The sequence below is a fragment of the Taudactylus pleione genome, unplaced genomic scaffold (genome assembly GCF_031769625.1).
Source record: "Taudactylus pleione unplaced genomic scaffold, aTauple2 ptg000278l, whole genome shotgun sequence".
Classification (NCBI taxonomy): Eukaryota; Metazoa; Chordata; class Amphibia; order Anura; family Myobatrachidae; genus Taudactylus; species Taudactylus pleione.
In genome coordinates this window covers 4,602,042-4,621,012 of record NW_028284680.1, presented here as the reverse complement: position 1 = coordinate 4,621,012, position 18,971 = coordinate 4,602,042, and the positions used below count along the sequence as shown (strand labels likewise).

Sequence of the window (18,971 nt, the reverse complement as noted above, 5' to 3'; positions counted from 1 at the left end):
CTGGGGGAATACTGTATGAGGGTGTGATCTGGGGGAATACTGTATGAGGCTGTGATCTGGGGGAATACTGTATGAGAGTGTGATCTGGGGGAAAACTGTATGAGGGTGTGCTCTGGGGGCAGATACTGCATGAGGGTGTGATTTGGGGAAACACTGTATGAGGGTGTGATCTGGGGGAATACTGTATGAGGGTGTGCTCTGGGGGCGGATACTGTATGAGGGTGTGATTTGGGGAAATACTGTATGAGGGTGTGAATAGGGGAAATACTGTATGAGGGTGTGATCTGGGGGAATACTGTATGAGGGTGTACTCTGGGGGAATACTGTATGAGGGTGTGCTCTGGGGGGAAACTGTATGAGGGTGTGATCTGGGGGAATAGTGTATGAGGGTGTGTACTGGGGGAATACTGTATGAGGGTGTGATCTGGGGGAATACTGTATGAGAGTGATCTGTGGGGAATACTGTATGAGGGTGTGATCTGGGGGAATACTGTATGAGAGTGTGATCTGGGGCAGATACTGTGAGGGTGTGATCTCGGGGAATACTGTATGAGAGTGATCTGGGGGAATACTGTATGAGAGTGATCTGGGGGAATACTGTATGAGGGTGTGCTCTGGGGGAATACTGTATGAGGGTGTGATCTGGGGGAATACTGTATGAGAGTGTGCTCTGGGGGCAGATACTGTATTAGGGTGTGATTTGGGGAAATACTGTATGAGGGTGTGATCTGGGGGAATACTGTATGAGAGTGATCTGGGGGAATACTGCATGAGGGTGTACTCTGGGGGAATACTGTATGAGGGTGTGATCTGGGTACAGATACTGTATGAGGGTGTAATGTTGGGGCAGATACTGTATGAGGGTGTGATCTGGGGGAATACTGTAAAAGGGTTGCTCTGGGGGCAGATACTGTATGAGGGTGTGATATGGTGGCAGATACTGTAAGAGGGTGTCATTTGGGGGCAGATGCTGTATGAGGGTGTAATGTGAGGGCAGATACTGTGTGAGGGTGTGATTTGGGGGCAGATACTGTATGAGGGTGTGATTTGGGGGCAGATACTGTATGAGGGTGTAATGTGAGGGCAGATACTGTATGAGGGTGTGATGTGGCGGCAGATACTGTATGAGGGTGTGATATGGTGGCAGATACTGTAAGAGGGTGTCATTTGGGGGCAGATGCTGTATGAGGGTGTAATGTGAGGGCAGATACTGTGTGAGGGTGTGATTTGGGGGCAGATACTGTATGAGGGTGTAATGTGAGGGCAGATACTGTATGAGGGTGTGATTTGGGGGCAGATACTGTATGAGGGTGTGATGTGGCGGCAGATACTGTATGAGGGTGTGATATGGGGGAATACTGTATTGGTGCGTACACACTGGGCGATTAAAGTGGACGACTGAACGATAACGATATCGTTATCGTTCAGTCGTCCACTTTATCGTCCATTTTTAACACAAAAAAGATGAACGATGACGACGACGCGCGTTCCCGCGGGTCGTTCGTCATCCTCGTTCATCGGGCTGACATGCAGGCCAACCTGACGACCTCGTCAGGTTGCTGCATGTCAGGGAATGGGGGAGAGAGCCCGGCGCTGAACGATATCGCTAATGATATCGTTCAGCGGCTGTGCTCAATGTCATGAACGACATTGAGCACAGCCTGCCGGGGACACACTAGACGATATCGCTCAGGGAGCATATCGTTTAGTGTGTATGCACCTTATGAGGGTGTGATTTGGGGGCAGATACTGTATGAGGTTGTGCTCTGGAGTAGATACTGTATGAGGGTGTGGTCTGGGGCAGATACTGTATGAGGGTGTGATTTGGGGCAGATACTGTATGAGGGTGTGGTCTGGGGCAGATACTGTATGAGGGTGTGATTTGGGGCAGATACTGTATGAGGGTGTGATATGGGGGCAGATACTGTATGAGGGTGTGATATAGTGGCAGATACTGTATGAGGGTGTGATATAGTGGCAGATACTGTATGAGGGTGTGATATAGTGGCAGATACTGTATGAGGGTGTGATATAGTGGCAGATACTGTATGAGGGTGTGATATAGTGGCAGATACTGTATGAGGGAGCTATATTTGTGCACTGGGGTAATACATACAACAACAATATCAGGTGAGAGGCGAATAATAAAATAACGGCTCATGATCTGCTTTTCTGCTGATGATCCCTGATTGGTTGAATGAGCCGTCTATCTCCACTCCCCTGCACACCGGAAGCCGGAGGCTGTTGTTGCCATAGGAACTGCAGGACGCGGCGGTTTGAAAGAGGGAAGATGGCGCCGCCCGCTCCGGTCTCTGAGAGGCGGAGGAACACCCGGGACAACCCGGAGCCCGAGAAGCGGAAATCGTCCAGACTAGTTGTAAACCAGGCGGTGCTGGCGGAGAGGAACCCGGGGTCCGTTGTGCCTGTGGGAGCCTGGATAGAGGCGGCTGACTGGGGAGCCGAGCCCCGGCCACTGGTAAGTGGAGCTCGGAGTGCGAAGAGCTACATGACCCTCACCAAGTCCATCAGGTATATAATGTTTTACCCCCATACCCAGCTGTGCTAATACACTGCTGCCCCCCATCACCCCCATACCCAGCTGTGCTAATACACTGCTGCCCCCCATCACCCCCATACCCAGCTGTGCTACTACACTGCTGCCCCCCATCACCCCCATACCCAGCTGTGCTACTACACTGCTGCCCCCCATCACCCCCATACCCAGCTGTGCTACTACACTGCTGCCCCCCATCACCCCCATACCTAGCTGTGCTAATACACTGCTGCCCCCCATCACCCCCATACCCCCAGCTGTGCTAATTCACTGCTGCCCCCCATCACCCCCATACCCAGCTGTGCTAATACACTGCTGCCCCCCATCACCCCCATACCCAGCTGTGCTAATACACTGCTGCACCCCATCACCCCCATACCCAGCTGTGCTACTACACTGCTGTACCCCATCACCCCCATACCCCCAGCTGTGCTAATACACTGCTGCCCCCCATCACCCCCATACCCAGGTGTGCTAATACACTGCTGCCCCCCATCACCCCCATACCCAGCTGTGCTAATACACTGCTGCACCCCATCACCCCCATACCCAGCTGTGCTAATACACTGTTGCCCCCATACCCAGCTGTGCTAATACACTGCTGCACCCCATCACCTCCATACCCAGCTGTGCTAATACACTGCTGCACACCATCACCCCCATACCCAGCTGTGCTACTACACTGCTGCACCCCATCACCCCCATACCCAGCTGTGCTAATACACTGCTGTACCTCATCACCCCATACCCAGCTGTACTACTACACTGCTGATCCCCATCACCCCCATACCCCCAGCTGTGCTAATACACTGCTGCCCCCCATCACCCCCATACCCAGCTGTGCTACTACACTGCTGCCCCCCATCACCCCCATACCCAGCTGTGCTACTACACTGCTGCCCCCCATCACCCCCATACCCAGCTGTGCTACTACACTGCTGCCCCCCATCACCCCCATACCTAGCTGTGCTAATTCACTGCTGCCCCCCATCACCCCCATACCCAGCTGTGCTAATACACTGCTGCCCCCCATCACCCCCATACCCAGCTGTGCTAATACACTGCTGCCCCCCATCACCCCCATACCCAGCTGTGCTACTACACTGCTGCCCCCCATCACCCCCATACCCAGCTGTGCTACTACACTGCTGCCCCCCATCACCCCCATACCCAGCTGTGCTACTACACTGCTGCCCCCCATCACCCCCATACCTAGCTGTGCTAATTCACTGCTGCCCCCCATCACCCCCATACCCAGCTGTGCTAATACACTGCTGCCCCCCATCACCCCCATACCCAGCTGTGCTAATACACTGCTGCACCCCATCACCCCCATACCCAGCTGTGCTACTACACTGCTGTACCCCATCACCCCCATACCCCCAGCTGTGCTAATACACTGCTGCCCCCCATCACCCCCATACCCAGGTGTGCTAATACACTGCTGCCCCCCATCACCCCCATACCCAGCTGTGCTAATACACTGCTGCACCCCATCACCCCCATACCCAGCTGTGCTAATACACTGCTGCCCCCCATCACCCCCATACCCAGCTGTGCTAATACACTGCTGCCCCCCATCACCCCATACCCAGCTGTGCTAATACACTGCTGCCCCCCATCACCCCCATACTCAGCTGTGCTAATACACTGCTGCCCCCCATCACCCCCATACCCAGCTGTGCTAATACACTGCTGCCCCCCATCACCCCCATACCCAGCTGTGCTACTACACTGCTGCCCCCCATCACCCCCATACCCCCAGCTGTGCTAATACACTGCTGCCCCCCATCACCCCCATACCCAGGTGTGCTAATACACTGCTGCCCCCCATCACCCCCATACCCAGGTGTGCTAATACACTGCTGCCCCCCATCACCCCCATACCCAGGTGTGCTATTACACTGCTGCCCCCCATCACCCCCATACCCAGGTGTGCTAATACACTGCTGCCCCCCATCACCCCCATACCCAGGTGTGCTAATACACTGCTGCCCCCCATCACCCCCATACCCAGGTGTGCTAATACACTGCTGCACCCCATCACCCCCATACCCAGGTGTGGTAATACACTGCTGCCCCCCATCGCTGCCACCATACCCAGCTGTGCTAATACACTGCTGCCCCCCATCGCCCACATACCCAGCTGTGCTAATACACTGCTGCACCCCATCGCCCCATACCCAGCTGTGCTAATACACTGCTGCACCCCATCGCCCCCATACCAGCTGTGCTAATACACTGCTGCCCCCCATCACCCCCATACCCAGGTGTGCTACTACACTGCGGCACCCCATCGCCCCCATACCCAGCTGTTCTAATACACTGTTGCCCCCATACCCAGCTGTGCTAATGCACTGCTGTACCCCATCACCCCCATACCTAGCTGTGCTAATGCACTGCTGCACCCCATCACCTCCATACCCAGCTGTGCTAATACACTGCTGCTCCCCATCACCCCCATACCCAGCTGTGCTAATACACTGTTGCCCCCATACCCAGCTGTGCTAATACACTGCTGCACCCCATCACCTCCATACCCAGCTGTGCTAATACACTGCTGCACCCCATCACCCCCATACCCAGCTGTGCTACTACACTGCTGCACCCCATCACCCCCATACCCAGCTGTGCTAATACACTGCTGTACCCCATCACCCCATACCCAGCTGTGCTACTACACTGCTGCCCCCCATCACCCCCATACCCCCAGCTGTGCTAATACACTGCTGCCCCCCATCACCCCCATACCCAGCTGTGCTACTACACTGCTGCCCCCCATCACCCCCATACCCCCAGCTGTGCTAATACACTGCTGCCCCCCATCACCCCCATACCCAGCTGTGCTACTACACTGCTGCCCCCATCACCCCCATACCCAGCTGTGCTACTACACTGCTGCCCCCCATCACCCCCATACCCAGCTGTGTTACTACACTGCTGCTCCCCATCACCCCCATACCCAGCTGTGCTAATACACTGCTGCCCCCCATCACCCCCATACCCCCAGCTGTGCTAATACACTGCTGCCCCCCATCACCCCCATACCCCCAGCTGTGCTAATACACTGCTGCCCCCCATCACCCCCATACCCCCAGCTGTGCTAATACACTGCTGCCCCCCATCACCCCCATACCCAGCTGTGCTACTACACTGCTGCCCCCCATCACCCCCATACCCAGCTGTGCTACTACACTGCTGCCCCCCATCACCCCCATACCCCCAGCTGTGCTAATACACTGCTGCCCCCCATCACCCCCATACCCAGGAGTGCTAATACACTGCTGCCCCCCATCACCCCCATACCCAGCTGTGCTAATACACTGCTGCACCCCATCACCCCCATACCCAGCTGTGCTAATACACTGCTGCACCCCATCACCCCCATACCCAGCTGTACTAATACACTGCTGTACCCCATCACCCCCATACCCAGCTGTGCTAATACACTGCTGCCCCCCTCACCCCCATACTCAGCTGTGCTAATACACTGCTGCCCCCCATCACCCCCATACCCAGCTGTGCTAATACACTGCTGCCCCCCATCACCCCCATACCCAGCTGTGCTACTACACTGCTGCCCCCCATCACCCCCATACCCAGCTGTGCTACTACACTGCTGCCCCCCATCACCCCCATACCCAGCTGTGCTACTACACTGCTGCCCCCCATCACCCCCATACCCAGCTGTGCTACTACACTGCTGCCCCCCATCACCCCCATACCCCCAGCTGTGCTAATACACTGCTGCCCCCCATCACCCCCATACCCAGGTGTGCTAATACACTGCTGCCCCCCATCACCCCCATACCCAGGTGTGCTAATACACTGCTGCCCCCCATCACCCCCATACCCAGGTGTGCTAATACACTGCTGCCCCCCATCACCCCCATACCCAGGTGTGCTAATACACTGCTGCACCCCATCACCCCCATACCCAGGTGTGGTAATACACTGCTGCCCCTCATCGCTGCCCCCATACCCAGCTGTGCTAATACACTGCTGCCCCCCATCGCCCCCATACCCAGCTGTGCTAATACACTGCTGCACCCCATCGCCCCCATACCCAGCTGTGCTAATACACTGCTGCACCCCATCGCCCCCATACCCAGCTGTGCTAATACACTGCTGCCCCCCATCACCCCCATACCCAGCTGTGCTACTACACTGCGGTACCCCATCGCCCCCATACCCAGCTGTGCTAATACACTGTTGCCCCCATACCCAGCTGTGCTAATGCACTGCTGTACCCCATCACCCCCATACCTAGCTGTGCTAATGCACTGCTGCACCCCATCACCTCCATACCCAGCTGTGCTAATACACTGCTGCTCCCCATCACCCCCATACCCAGCTGTGCTAATACTGTTGCCCCCATACCCAGCTGTGCTAATACACTGCTGCACCCCATCACCTCCATACCCAGCTGTGCTAATACACTGCTGCACACCATCACCCCCATACCCAGCTGTGCTACTACACTGCTGCACCCCATCACCCCCATACCCAGCTGTGCTAATACACTGCTGTACCCCATCACCCCATACCCAGCTGTACTACTACACTGCTGATCCCCATCACCCCCATACCCCCAGCTGTGCTAATACACTGCTGCCCCCCATCACCCCCATACCCAGCTGTGCTACTACACTGCTGCCCCCCATCACCCCCATACCCAGCTGTGCTACTACACTGCTGCCCCCCATCACCCCCATACCCAGCTGTGCTACTACACTGCTGCCCCCCATCACCCCCATACCTAGCTGTGCTAATTCACTGCTGCCCCCCATCACCCCCATACCCAGCTGTGCTAATACACTGCTGCCCCCCATCACCCCCATACCCAGCTGTGCTAATACACTGCTGCCCCCCATCACCCCCATACCCAGCTGTGCTACTACACTGCTGCCCCCCATCACCCCCATACCCAGCTGTGCTACTACACTGCTGCCCCCCATCACCCCCATACCTAGCTGTGCTAATTCACTGCTGCCCCCCATCACCCCCATACCCAGCTGTGCTAATACACTGCTGCCCCCCATCACCCCCATACCCAGCTGTGCTAATACACTGCTGCACCCCATCACCCCCATACCCAGCTGTGCTACTACACTGCTGTACCCCATCACCCCCATACCCCCAGCTGTGCTAATACACTGCTGCCCCCCATCACCCCCATACCCAGGTGTGCTAATACACTGCTGCCCCCCATCACCCCCATACCCAGCTGTGCTAATACACTGCTGCACCCCATCACCCCCATACCCAGCTGTGCTAATACACTGCTGCCCCCCATCACCCCCATACCCAGCTGTGCTAATACACTGCTGCCCCCCATCACCCCATACCCAGCTGTGCTAATACACTGCTGCCCCCCATCACCCCCATACTCAGCTGTGCTAATACACTGCTGCCCCCCATCACCCCCATACCCAGCTGTGCTAATACACTGCTGCCCCCCATCACCCCCATACCCAGCTGTGCTACTACACTGCTGCCCCCCATCACCCCCATACCCCCAGCTGTGCTAATACACTGCTGCCCCCCATCACCCCCATACCCAGGTGTGCTAATACACTGCTGCCCCCCATCACCCCCATACCCAGGTGTGCTAATACACTGCTGCCCCCCATCACCCCCATACCCAGGTGTGCTATTACACTGCTGCCCCCCATCACCCCCATACCCAGGTGTGCTAATACACTGCTGCCCCCCATCACCCCCATACCCAGGTGTGCTAATACACTGCTGCCCCCCATCACCCCCATACCCAGGTGTGCTAATACACTGCTGCACCCCATCACCCCCATACCCAGGTGTGGTAATACACTGCTGCCCCCCATCGCTGCCACCATACCCAGCTGTGCTAATACACTGCTGCCCCCCATCGCCCACATACCCAGCTGTGCTAATACACTGCTGCACCCCATCGCCCCATACCCAGCTGTGCTAATACACTGCTGCACCCCATCGCCCCCATACCCAGCTGTGCTAATACACTGCTGCCCCCCATCACCCCCATACCCAGGTGTGCTACTACACTGCGGCACCCCATCGCCCCCATACCCAGCTGTGCTAATACACTGTTGCCCCCATACCCAGCTGTGCTAATGCACTGCTGTACCCCATCACCCCCATACCTAGCTGTGCTAATGCACTGCTGCACCCCATCACCTCCATACCCAGCTGTGCTAATACACTGCTGCTCCCCATCACCCCCATACCCAGCTGTGCTAATACACTGTTGCCCCCATACCCAGCTGTGCTAATACACTGCTGCACCCCATCACCTCCATACCCAGCTGTGCTAATACACTGCTGCACCCCATCACCCCCATACCCAGCTGTGCTACTACACTGCTGCACCCCATCACCCCCATACCCAGCTGTGCTAATACACTGCTGTACCCCATCACCCCATACCCAGCTGTGCTACTACACTGCTGCCCCCCATCACCCCCATACCCCCAGCTGTGCTAATACACTGCTGCCCCCCATCACCCCCATACCCAGCTGTGCTACTACACTGCTGCCCCCCATCACCCCCATACCCCCAGCTGTGCTAATACACTGCTGCCCCCCATCACCCCCATACCCAGCTGTGCTACTACACTGCTGCCCCCATCACCCCCATACCCAGCTGTGCTACTACACTGCTGCCCCCCATCACCCCCATACCCAGCTGTGTTACTACACTGCTGCTCCCCATCACCCCCATACCCAGCTGTGCTAATACACTGCTGCCCCCCATCACCCCCATACCCCCAGCTGTGCTAATACACTGCTGCCCCCCATCACCCCCATACCCCCAGCTGTGCTAATACACTGCTGCCCCCCATCACCCCCATACCCCCAGCTGTGCTAATACACTGCTGCCCCCCATCACCCCCATACCCAGCTGTGCTACTACACTGCTGCCCCCCATCACCCCCATACCCAGCTGTGCTACTACACTGCTGCCCCCCATCACCCCCATACCCCCAGCTGTGCTAATACACTGCTGCCCCCCATCACCCCCATACCCAGGAGTGCTAATACACTGCTGCCCCCCATCACCCCCATACCCAGCTGTGCTAATACACTGCTGCACCCCATCACCCCCATACCCAGCTGTGCTAATACACTGCTGCACCCCATCACCCCCATACCCAGCTGTACTAATACACTGCTGTACCCCATCACCCCCATACCCAGCTGTGCTAATACACTGCTGCCCCCCATCACCCCCATACTCAGCTGTGCTAATACACTGCTGCCCCCCATCACCCCCATACCCAGCTGTGCTAATACACTGCTGCCCCCCATCACCCCCATACCCAGCTGTGCTACTACACTGCTGCCCCCCATCACCCCCATACCCAGCTGTGCTACTACACTGCTGCCCCCCATCACCCCCATACCCAGCTGTGCTACTACACTGCTGCCCCCCATCACCCCCATACCCAGCTGTGCTACTACACTGCTGCCCCCCATCACCCCCATACCCCCAGCTGTGCTAATACACTGCTGCCCCCCATCACCCCCATACCCAGGTGTGCTAATACACTGCTGCCCCCCATCACCCCCATACCCAGGTGTGCTAATACACTGCTGCCCCCCATCACCCCCATACCCAGGTGTGCTAATACACTGCTGCCCCCCATCACCCCCATACCCAGGTGTGCTAATACACTGCTGCCCCCCATCACCCCCATACCCAGGTGTGCTAATACACTGCTGCACCCCATCACCCCCATACCCAGGTGTGGTAATACACTGCTGCCCCTCATCGCTGCCCCCATACCCAGCTGTGCTAATACACTGCTGCCCCCCATCGCCCCCATACCCAGCTGTGCTAATACACTGCTGCACCCCATCGCCCCCATACCCAGCTGTGCTAATACACTGCTGCACCCCATCGCCCCCATACCCAGCTGTGCTAATACACTGCTGCCCCCCATCACCCCCATACCCAGCTGTGCTACTACACTGCGGTACCCCATCGCCCCCATACCCAGCTGTGCTAATACACTGTTGCCCCCATACCCAGCTGTGCTAATGCACTGCTGTACCCCATCACCCCCATACCTAGCTGTGCTAATGCACTGCTGCACCCCATCACCTCCATACCCAGCTGTGCTAATACACTGCTGCTCCCCATCACCCCCATACCCAGCTGTGCTAATACACTGTTGCCCCCATACCCAGCTGTGCTAATACACTGCTGCACCCCATCACCTCCATACCCAGCTGTGCTAATACACTGCTGCACACCATCACCCCCATACCCAGCTGTGCTACTACACTGCTGCACCCCATCACCCCCATACCCAGCTGTGCTAATACACTGCTGTACCCCATCACCCCATACCCAGCTGTACTACTACACTGCTGATCCCCATCACCCCCATACCCCCAGCTGTGCTAATACACTGCTGCCCCCCATCACCCCCATACCCAGCTGTGCTACTACACTGCTGCCCCCCATCACCCCCATACCCAGCTGTGCTACTACACTGCTGCCCCCCATCACCCCCATACCCAGCTGTGCTAATACACTGCTGCCCCCCATCACCCCCATACCCAGCTGTGCTAATACACTGCTGCTCCCCATCACCCCCATACCCAGCTGTGCTAATACACTGCTGCACCCCATCACCCCCATACCCAGCTGTGCTAATACACTGCTGCTCCCCATCACCTCCATACCCAGCTGTGTTACTACACTGCTGCTCCCCATCACCCCCATACCCCAGCTGTGCTAATACACTCCTGCTCCCCATCACCCCCATACCCAGCTGTGCTACTACACTGCTGCCCCCCATCACCCCCATACCCAGCTGTGCTACTACACTGCTGCACCCCATCACCCCCATACCCAGCTGTGCTACTACACTACTGCACCCCATCACCCCTATACCCAGCTGTGCTAATACACTGCTGCCCCCCATCACCCCCATACCCAGCTGTGCTATTACACTGCTGCCCCCCATCACCCCATACCCAGCTGTGCTAATACACTGCTGCCCCCCATCACCCCCATACCCAGCTATGCTTGATACACTGCTGTACCCAATCACCCTCATACCAAGCTGTGCTACTACACTGCTGCACTCCATCACCCCCAGCTGTGCTAATACACTGTTGCACCCCATCACCCCCATACCCACCTAACTAGGGCTGGGATATATGAGGCAACAAGTGAACTCTCTGTTTTTGAAATAGATGTGCTGGAAACGGGAAAAATGTGCAGCGTAAGGATCTCAGTGACTGTGACAACCCAATTGAGGCCCCATTTATCATCGAAGTATGACCCCTTTAGTGCCCGCTTAAGGGGTTATGCTGCCCTGTCTGGATTTAACAAACAGCGGTAATCTAAAATTACCTCTGTTATGCATTACTTTCGCTATTTTTTAGATATCGAGAGTGATGCGCTCCCCATTCCCAGCAGTGGGAACCTGGCGCTGCCTTTTTTCGGTTTCAGAAAAGCCTTCTAGGCACGGTCGAGTCCCTGTGTCATGCATATGCACAGACGGACCATCGCGCATGCGCATTACACAAGATCTCCATCGCTGGCAGTGCTAGGCTGCCAGCAGCCCAGCGAATGACCTCGCAGAGGAGGAGGATTTAGCTGGATCTCGCCGTAGGGGTAAGTATTGGTAAATACCAGTGGATTTTTCGTTTGTATAAAAATTGCGCTGGTGTTTACCATCTCTGATGAATGGTGACCTGTAATGGGGCAGAGCATCTTCGAAACGGAACGTCTTGTGGAATGATCCCGGTACGCAGTGGTAAGTACCTACCAAAAGTGGCCAACTGGTGAATCTGTGACAGGATCATGGGTGCCAGCGGCACATTGATGCGTGTGGGGGGCAAAGGCTAGCCCGTCTGGTCCAATCCCACATAAGAACTACTGTGGCACAAATAGCTGGCTATGAATGGAGTCAGAACACACCGATGTATGAAGAGCTGATATGAGGGTTTAGTGGTGTCAGTGCACGTTATGTGCGCTTAAACAGCTTCTCCCCTATGTATTAATGTGGGGGCTGGGTGTTAAATGACAGGGGCGCTATGTGCCCCCATCATTATCAGAACTTCTATTTACGATATAGCATGCTGATGTCCATCCAATGCACTGACCGTTCTGACAGCTGCAGCTATCGATTTTCACAGCTGCGGCTGTCGTTGCCCTAACGCCACAGCAGGGACAGCATCGTCCCTGGCTGCGGCGGTTGCTGGCTCCGGGCTGCACGTGAGATCTCGCGCATGCCCCCTGGAGACGGCTAGGAGGTGAGATAGCACAGTAGCACTAGGCTGATGCGCTGTGGGCTCTGTCAGGGATGCTGATGGGGGAGTTTTCACTCCCTCACCCCGGCAGACGAGATGTTCATGCATCTTGTCTGTACCGCTTCCTGCTTTGCGAGGCAAAGCAGGAAGAGTTAAAATACATCTCCACAATACATTGTAGCTTTCAGCGTATGGGATTAGAGTGCCCATGCACTACAATGGGTACGTGAAAATGCCTGCAATGGGTACACGAACGTCAGAATTGGACCATGGAGCAATGGAAGAATGTGGCCTGGTCTGATGAATCACATTTTCTTTTACATCACCTGGACGGCCAAATGCCTGTGCTTCTTTTACCGGGATAAAAGATTGCACCAGAATGCACTGTGGGAAGAAGGGAAGCCAGCGGAGGCAGTGTGATGCTCTGGGCAAAGTTCTGCTGGGAAGCCTGGGGTCCTGCCATTCATGTGGATGTTACTTTGACATGTGCCACCTACCTAAGCAATGTTGCCGGCCAAGTACACCTTCATGGTAACTGTATTCCCTAATGGCAATGGTCTCTCTCAGCAGGATAATGCGCTCAGCCACATGGCATATATTGCTCAGGAATGGTTAGAGGAACATGGCAGAGTTCAAGGTGATGGATACGTTAAATGATCCAGATATGTGCACACAACTTCTGCTGGCAGCCTGTGATACAAAACGAGCCTCCACCTTTCTCTTCATAATAAACACAAAGAAAAATGTACAATTGCACTCGCATTTCATAACATGCTAAAAGCATATAGCACCAGCTATGTAATGGAATACTAATTGGTGCCACTTGCAGTAATGGATCAAATGATTAACAACCTTATATAGGAAGTCACCTGTTTAACGCATTTCGGACTGCACAGTCCATCGCGCTTCTGATGAAGGACTGTGCCGTTTGAAACGCATTAAGTGACTGACATCCTATCCTTGCAAGGGCCACATACAGGTCTAGAGACTACCTGACAGAGGAGAGAGACCACCGGTGTCTAGGACCTGTTAGCTCCATTTCCTCCAATTCTATCTGATGTTTGGTCCTCTACTGCAAGTGGCTCCAAGTAGTATTCAACCTTGGATGTTTAGGGGTTAGAGGTCCTAACACCTAAACCTAACCCTTCCTCCCTGCACCCTAAAACTAACCTCCCCCTACTGCTTAATCCTAACCCTCCCCCTAGTGCCTAACCCCTAATCCTCCCCCTAGCCCCGTTACTTACCGTCAGGATTCTGACTGGTGTTGAGATTCCGGTGCCGGCATCCTGACAGCCGGGCTTTAGACTACATCCCGTGCCCAACATGTAGACAATCAAAGAATCAGTGAGGCTGCTGTCAGACCAGTCCAGGAAGATTGGGTAAAACATGCCTCCTGCTATTAGAAGCCAGGTTCTTACACCCAACTTCTATCTATGCCTCACTGGTGAGAGTTTGGGTAATAATCATTTCTTGTAGCATAATCTCTCTGGTTTGTGTGATGACAGGTTGGATGTAGTACTAGATGCAGCCATTAGATGGCATATTTACATGGTTTTTAGTCCTTTGCTGGAGACCAGTAAATAAAACTACAGTAAAGGCGGGTATCCACTACAAGATCTGAAAACGACTGCACGATTACGACATTTGTAATCGTTCAGTCGTTTGTCAGTCATGTTATAAGCCTGCACTGAACGAGCAGTCGTTCAGTGCAGGGTTATCAATCATCTGGAAACATGTTGAACCTGACGATATCGTCTGGTTGACCAACATATTGTAAAGATGATAATGTCTAAACGACCAGCGGGCACGTGCATCGCTGGTCGTTTTAGACACTTTTGCAAACGATTGAACAATCAAACGATCGTTATCGTTCAATCGTTCAACTAAATCGTCTAGTGGATACCCCCCCTTAACTCTTGTTATCCTGGAATTGTTGAACAGTTCTGTGAATTATTATTGCCATATATATGTGCCAATTGACACCATTGTACTTACCTTTACTGTTCTAAGTCACTGTCACTGGGACAGATGGTGATGAGTCTTTGCTATAATCTACTGTAGTCCTAGTTTCATGTTGCTGGGCTGTCTCACTCGACCCTCTGCATCGCCTTGTTACAGGTGTCCGCTGAACAAGTTGAAGAACAACTAATTCACTATCAACAGGAGAAACAGCAGAGATTGATACGCTTTCAAGGGGAGGTGAAGCGTAGGGTTAATCAGCATGCCAAACAGCGTAAGAGGCAACAGCTCCAGAAATCCTATGATGCGGTAAGTTGTGAAAGTATTGTCCTACTTCCGTATAGCTGTATAATGTATAGGGTTTACTTGATTCGGTCACACTCCCTCTTCCCTGTGTTATATGCAGTGTCTGCCTTCTCTGTCTGCTCCCTCTCCCCTGTATCATAAGTGTATGCCTGGCCCAGTCTGCTCCATCATGTATTGTGCCTCCTACACTTTTGTCCTGGCTCCTAGATTTTAGAAAAATTTGTTGAGCCCTACCTTAGCAGCACCGTGAAGTAAGAGTGCTCCCGATATGAGTGCAGTACTAGAATAGGGATGGGTTCCCCGCTAAGGGCAGGTAAGTAGGTTGTATACATTGCTCCTACTGCTGCCTGACACATCAGAATGGAAGCGATGGACTTGTCTAACCATGACTCTCTCGCTCAGCTCGCCAGGGAGGGTGTTATCGTCAAACAGTCTTCTGACGCTGCCGTGCCCTTTACCCCGAAGAGGAACACTTGTATTTACCGTAATACGCAAGTTGCCATTTGTTGCCCTCGTGCCCGCTGTGTGCCGGCGCAGAAGATTGACAGCGACCTTGAGGAGGACCAGGAGGAAAGAGATGAACATGGAAATAAGTTATTTAAGCAGCATACTAAAATGGTGAGTGTTTTCCGATGTCTGTGACGGGATAGTGGTGGTCAGCCGCGTCAGGCCTGTGCGTAGATGTCCTGATATCACGGTGTCCATCATTAGACCTAGCCGGGAAAGGCCACTTCTGTAGGACCTATTATGTGACCTGATGTAGGAAAGTGGTCAGATGTTGCGTCCATCCTCCTGCCGCCTTATATTTTGCGTATGCTCGGCATGGGAATTGCATCTTGGCTAATTCTGTACTGGAAATGTAACACTGCCAATGTACAGGCGGGCATGGTGATCCTGCCAGGACACTGAGCACTTGGCTTGTCTATCCACACAAGTGACCCACTTGGAGAGATCCAGTGGCCTGGTATCCAGGCCTGTGGGTGCAGTTACTCAAACCTACTGACAGCCTGCGGTCATCAGCAGATTCTGTTTTCCTCCAGCCCCAGTCGGCATCTGATGAATCCAATGAGATGTGTTAGCGTCTTATTGTAGGAAAGCATTTATCTGTATATAGTTTAACAGGACAGCTCCCCTAGTGGCAGTATCAGATGTTGTAGGAGAGCATTTATCTGTATATAGTGTAACAGGACAGCTCCCCTAGTGGCAGTATCAGATGTTGTAGGAGAGCATTTATCTGTATATAGTGTAACAGGACAGCTCCCCTAGTGGCAGTATCAGATGTTGTAGGAGAGCATTTATCTGTATATAGTGTAACAGGACAGTTCCCCTAGTGGCAGTATCAGATGTTGTAGGAGAGCATTTATCTGTATATAGTGTAACAGGACAGCTCCCCTAGTGGCAGTATCAGATGTGTTAGCGTCTTATTGTAGGTGAGCATTTATCTGTATATAGTGTAACAGGACAGCTCCCCTAGTGGCAGTATCACAGTATCAGATGTGTTAGCGTCTTACTGTAGGAGAGCATTTATCTGTATATAGTGTAACAGGACAGCTCCCCTAGTGGCAGTATCAGATGTTGTAGGAGAGCATTTATCTGTATATAGTGTAACAGGACAGTTCCCCTAGTGGCAGTATCAGATGTGTTAGCGTCTTATTGTAGGAGAGCATTTATCTGTATTTAGTGTAACAGGACAGCTCCCCTAGTGGCAGTATCAGATGTGTTAGCGTCTTATTGTAGGAGAGCATTTATCTGTATATAGTGTAACAGGACAGCTCCCCTAGTGGCAGTATCAGATGTGTTAGCGTCTTATTGTAGGAGAGCATTTATCTGTATATAGTGTAACAGGACAGCTCCCCTAGTGGCAGTATCAGATGTGTTAGCGTCTTATTGTATGAGAGCATTTATCTGTATATAGTGTAACAGGACAGCTCCCCTAGTGGCAGTATAGGAATATAGACCATAGACTATTTAGTGGATAAAATACAAGAGACCGGGCGCTGTGGTCTGGAAAAAATGAAATCTAAGAGCAGCTACACCTGAGGGGTGGCTAGCCCCTATGAAAGAAGATATGGAAAAGAAGGGAGCGCTGATAAAGATCATAAACCATTTAATTGAAATACATAGATAAGAGAAATAAACATAAGATTCAATTCACATAACAAAAAACATAAGGTATTTGTACATTTGTCGAAATGGAGACTGATTCTCATGCAAATGAATAGTTGCACAGTGGCAATGTTAATATATGAGTTATGTCCGTAGTTTAAAAGATAATGTTGCTGTTATAAATAACTTATATAGGATCATAAATGTCCAATCATAAGTGAATGATTTCAATTCCAGACAGACAAGGAATCACTGTGAACCAGTGCTATCCTGACTAGTGTTCTTGTGCTGTGATATAAAAAAGGGGAGGTATTCCAGTAAATGAAAAAATAAAAAATAAACAAGGGTTAACCCAGATGATTGAGATGACTGTATTAAGTAAGGATAATAGAACCAGTACTTAGCTGATGAATGAAATTAACCAGACCGATCTCAGTGACAATCAGTTGGTAATCCTCCTAGTCCCGTCTTCTCATGGCAGGCAGTGTCCGGAATGCCGCTCTGGGGTGACCTGGGATCGGAAGACAGCGGTGAAGGATAGTGCTCAGCCTGAGCTTCTCTGTGGGTATTGGAGCGTAAGATGCAGTCCTCGCTCTTTCTGGTCACACCGCGAGTGGAGCGGGTGAAGCCGGTGTAATGCAGCTCGTCTTAAGTGGATGGAGTGCAGCGGCTGACTAATAAACCAGCCGGGCTGAATGGAGCATTAACATCTTAGCAATCCTTTGGGTCAAGGAAGGTGGTGGCTGAGTGAAAGCTGGTCAGGCTAAGCAGAGACAGCTCGTGGAGGTCTGGGCAGTCCTGCTGGGGGGTAAACTGTGGATGGTGAGAATATAGGATATCCTAACGCGTTTCTCTGCCTGTGGTGGTCCGGCAGTTTCCTCAGAGGTATTGTTTCCTACTTCTCACACAGACTTAATTATACTCTTAATAATTAAACAGAATCGGGTACCAGGTGTGGTCTCAGTTGTTACTCATGTGTCATAATGAAGGAGAGATTTATTCTAACATTGCTAGATGCATGAAAGACATTTGCTCTTAGTCAATAATTCGAACACACAATACTTGTACATATACTTCAAATTATTTTTATAACTGTATTTAAACAATTCATTTTAAATTACTTATTTTTTATTTTTTTTTATATATATATATAAGTAGTAAATCCAACATAGAAAATAAAATATATAATATAAAAGACCAAAGAGAGGGTCCAAAAATGAAATGATCATAACATGACAATCGTAGTAAGAGCGCATAAAAAAATGATTGATGCATATATTATTATACAGAAAAAACTAAAAAAGCTACAAAGTAAAATATTTATAATGTGAGGCTAGATGTCAACTACTAAGTGTTTGTGACATAATTGTAAAATAGGAAGGAAGGAATAAATGGAAAAACATATGGTCTAATCAGAATAAAACCGTAATCAGAAGGTAAATACATTCGTAAAAGTAAAGTAAAAAAGAAGAAACATAGTGATAATCGTAATAATTAGAAATAACTCTTGTGATAAGAGAATAAAAATCAATAGATGTAAATAGGGTATAATTAATTGACTTAGAAACATCGCAAAAGAGACTTAAAATGGATAATGGAATAATTGTAGGTAAGTTGATGATAATGAATATATGAATAATAGTATTACTAATATAGAAAAATTATATAGAAAAAAATGATAATAAAAATTACTATACCCTAGTAAGCAAAGCTAAATAGTATTAAATGTATGTAATGCACCAATAGAATTAAATACAGAGAAGGAAAAATTAAGTAATTA

At 52.0% G+C, this 18,971-nt stretch overlaps 1 protein-coding gene across 3 annotated transcripts in view; it reads left to right on the top strand.

Moving 5' to 3' along the window:
* Positions 1-2,202: 2,202 nt before the first annotated feature.
* The window catches only part of CCDC15 (coiled-coil domain containing 15), a 47,151-nt gene continuing 30,382 nt past the window's right edge, over positions 2,203-18,971 (top strand). For 2 of the 3 annotated variants that reach the window (XM_088481847.1, XM_088481848.1), the window contains exons 1-3: positions 2,204-2,476; positions 14,939-15,088; positions 15,488-15,703. In XM_088481847.1, coding sequence (XP_088337973.1) covers positions 2,291-2,476; positions 14,939-15,088; positions 15,488-15,703 — 552 coding nt within the window. In that variant the 5' untranslated portion in view covers positions 2,204-2,290. Of the gene's footprint in view, positions 2,477-14,938; positions 15,089-15,487; positions 15,704-18,971 lie in introns of all 3 variants that reach the window. The other variant, XM_088481849.1, reaches the window with a different exon arrangement.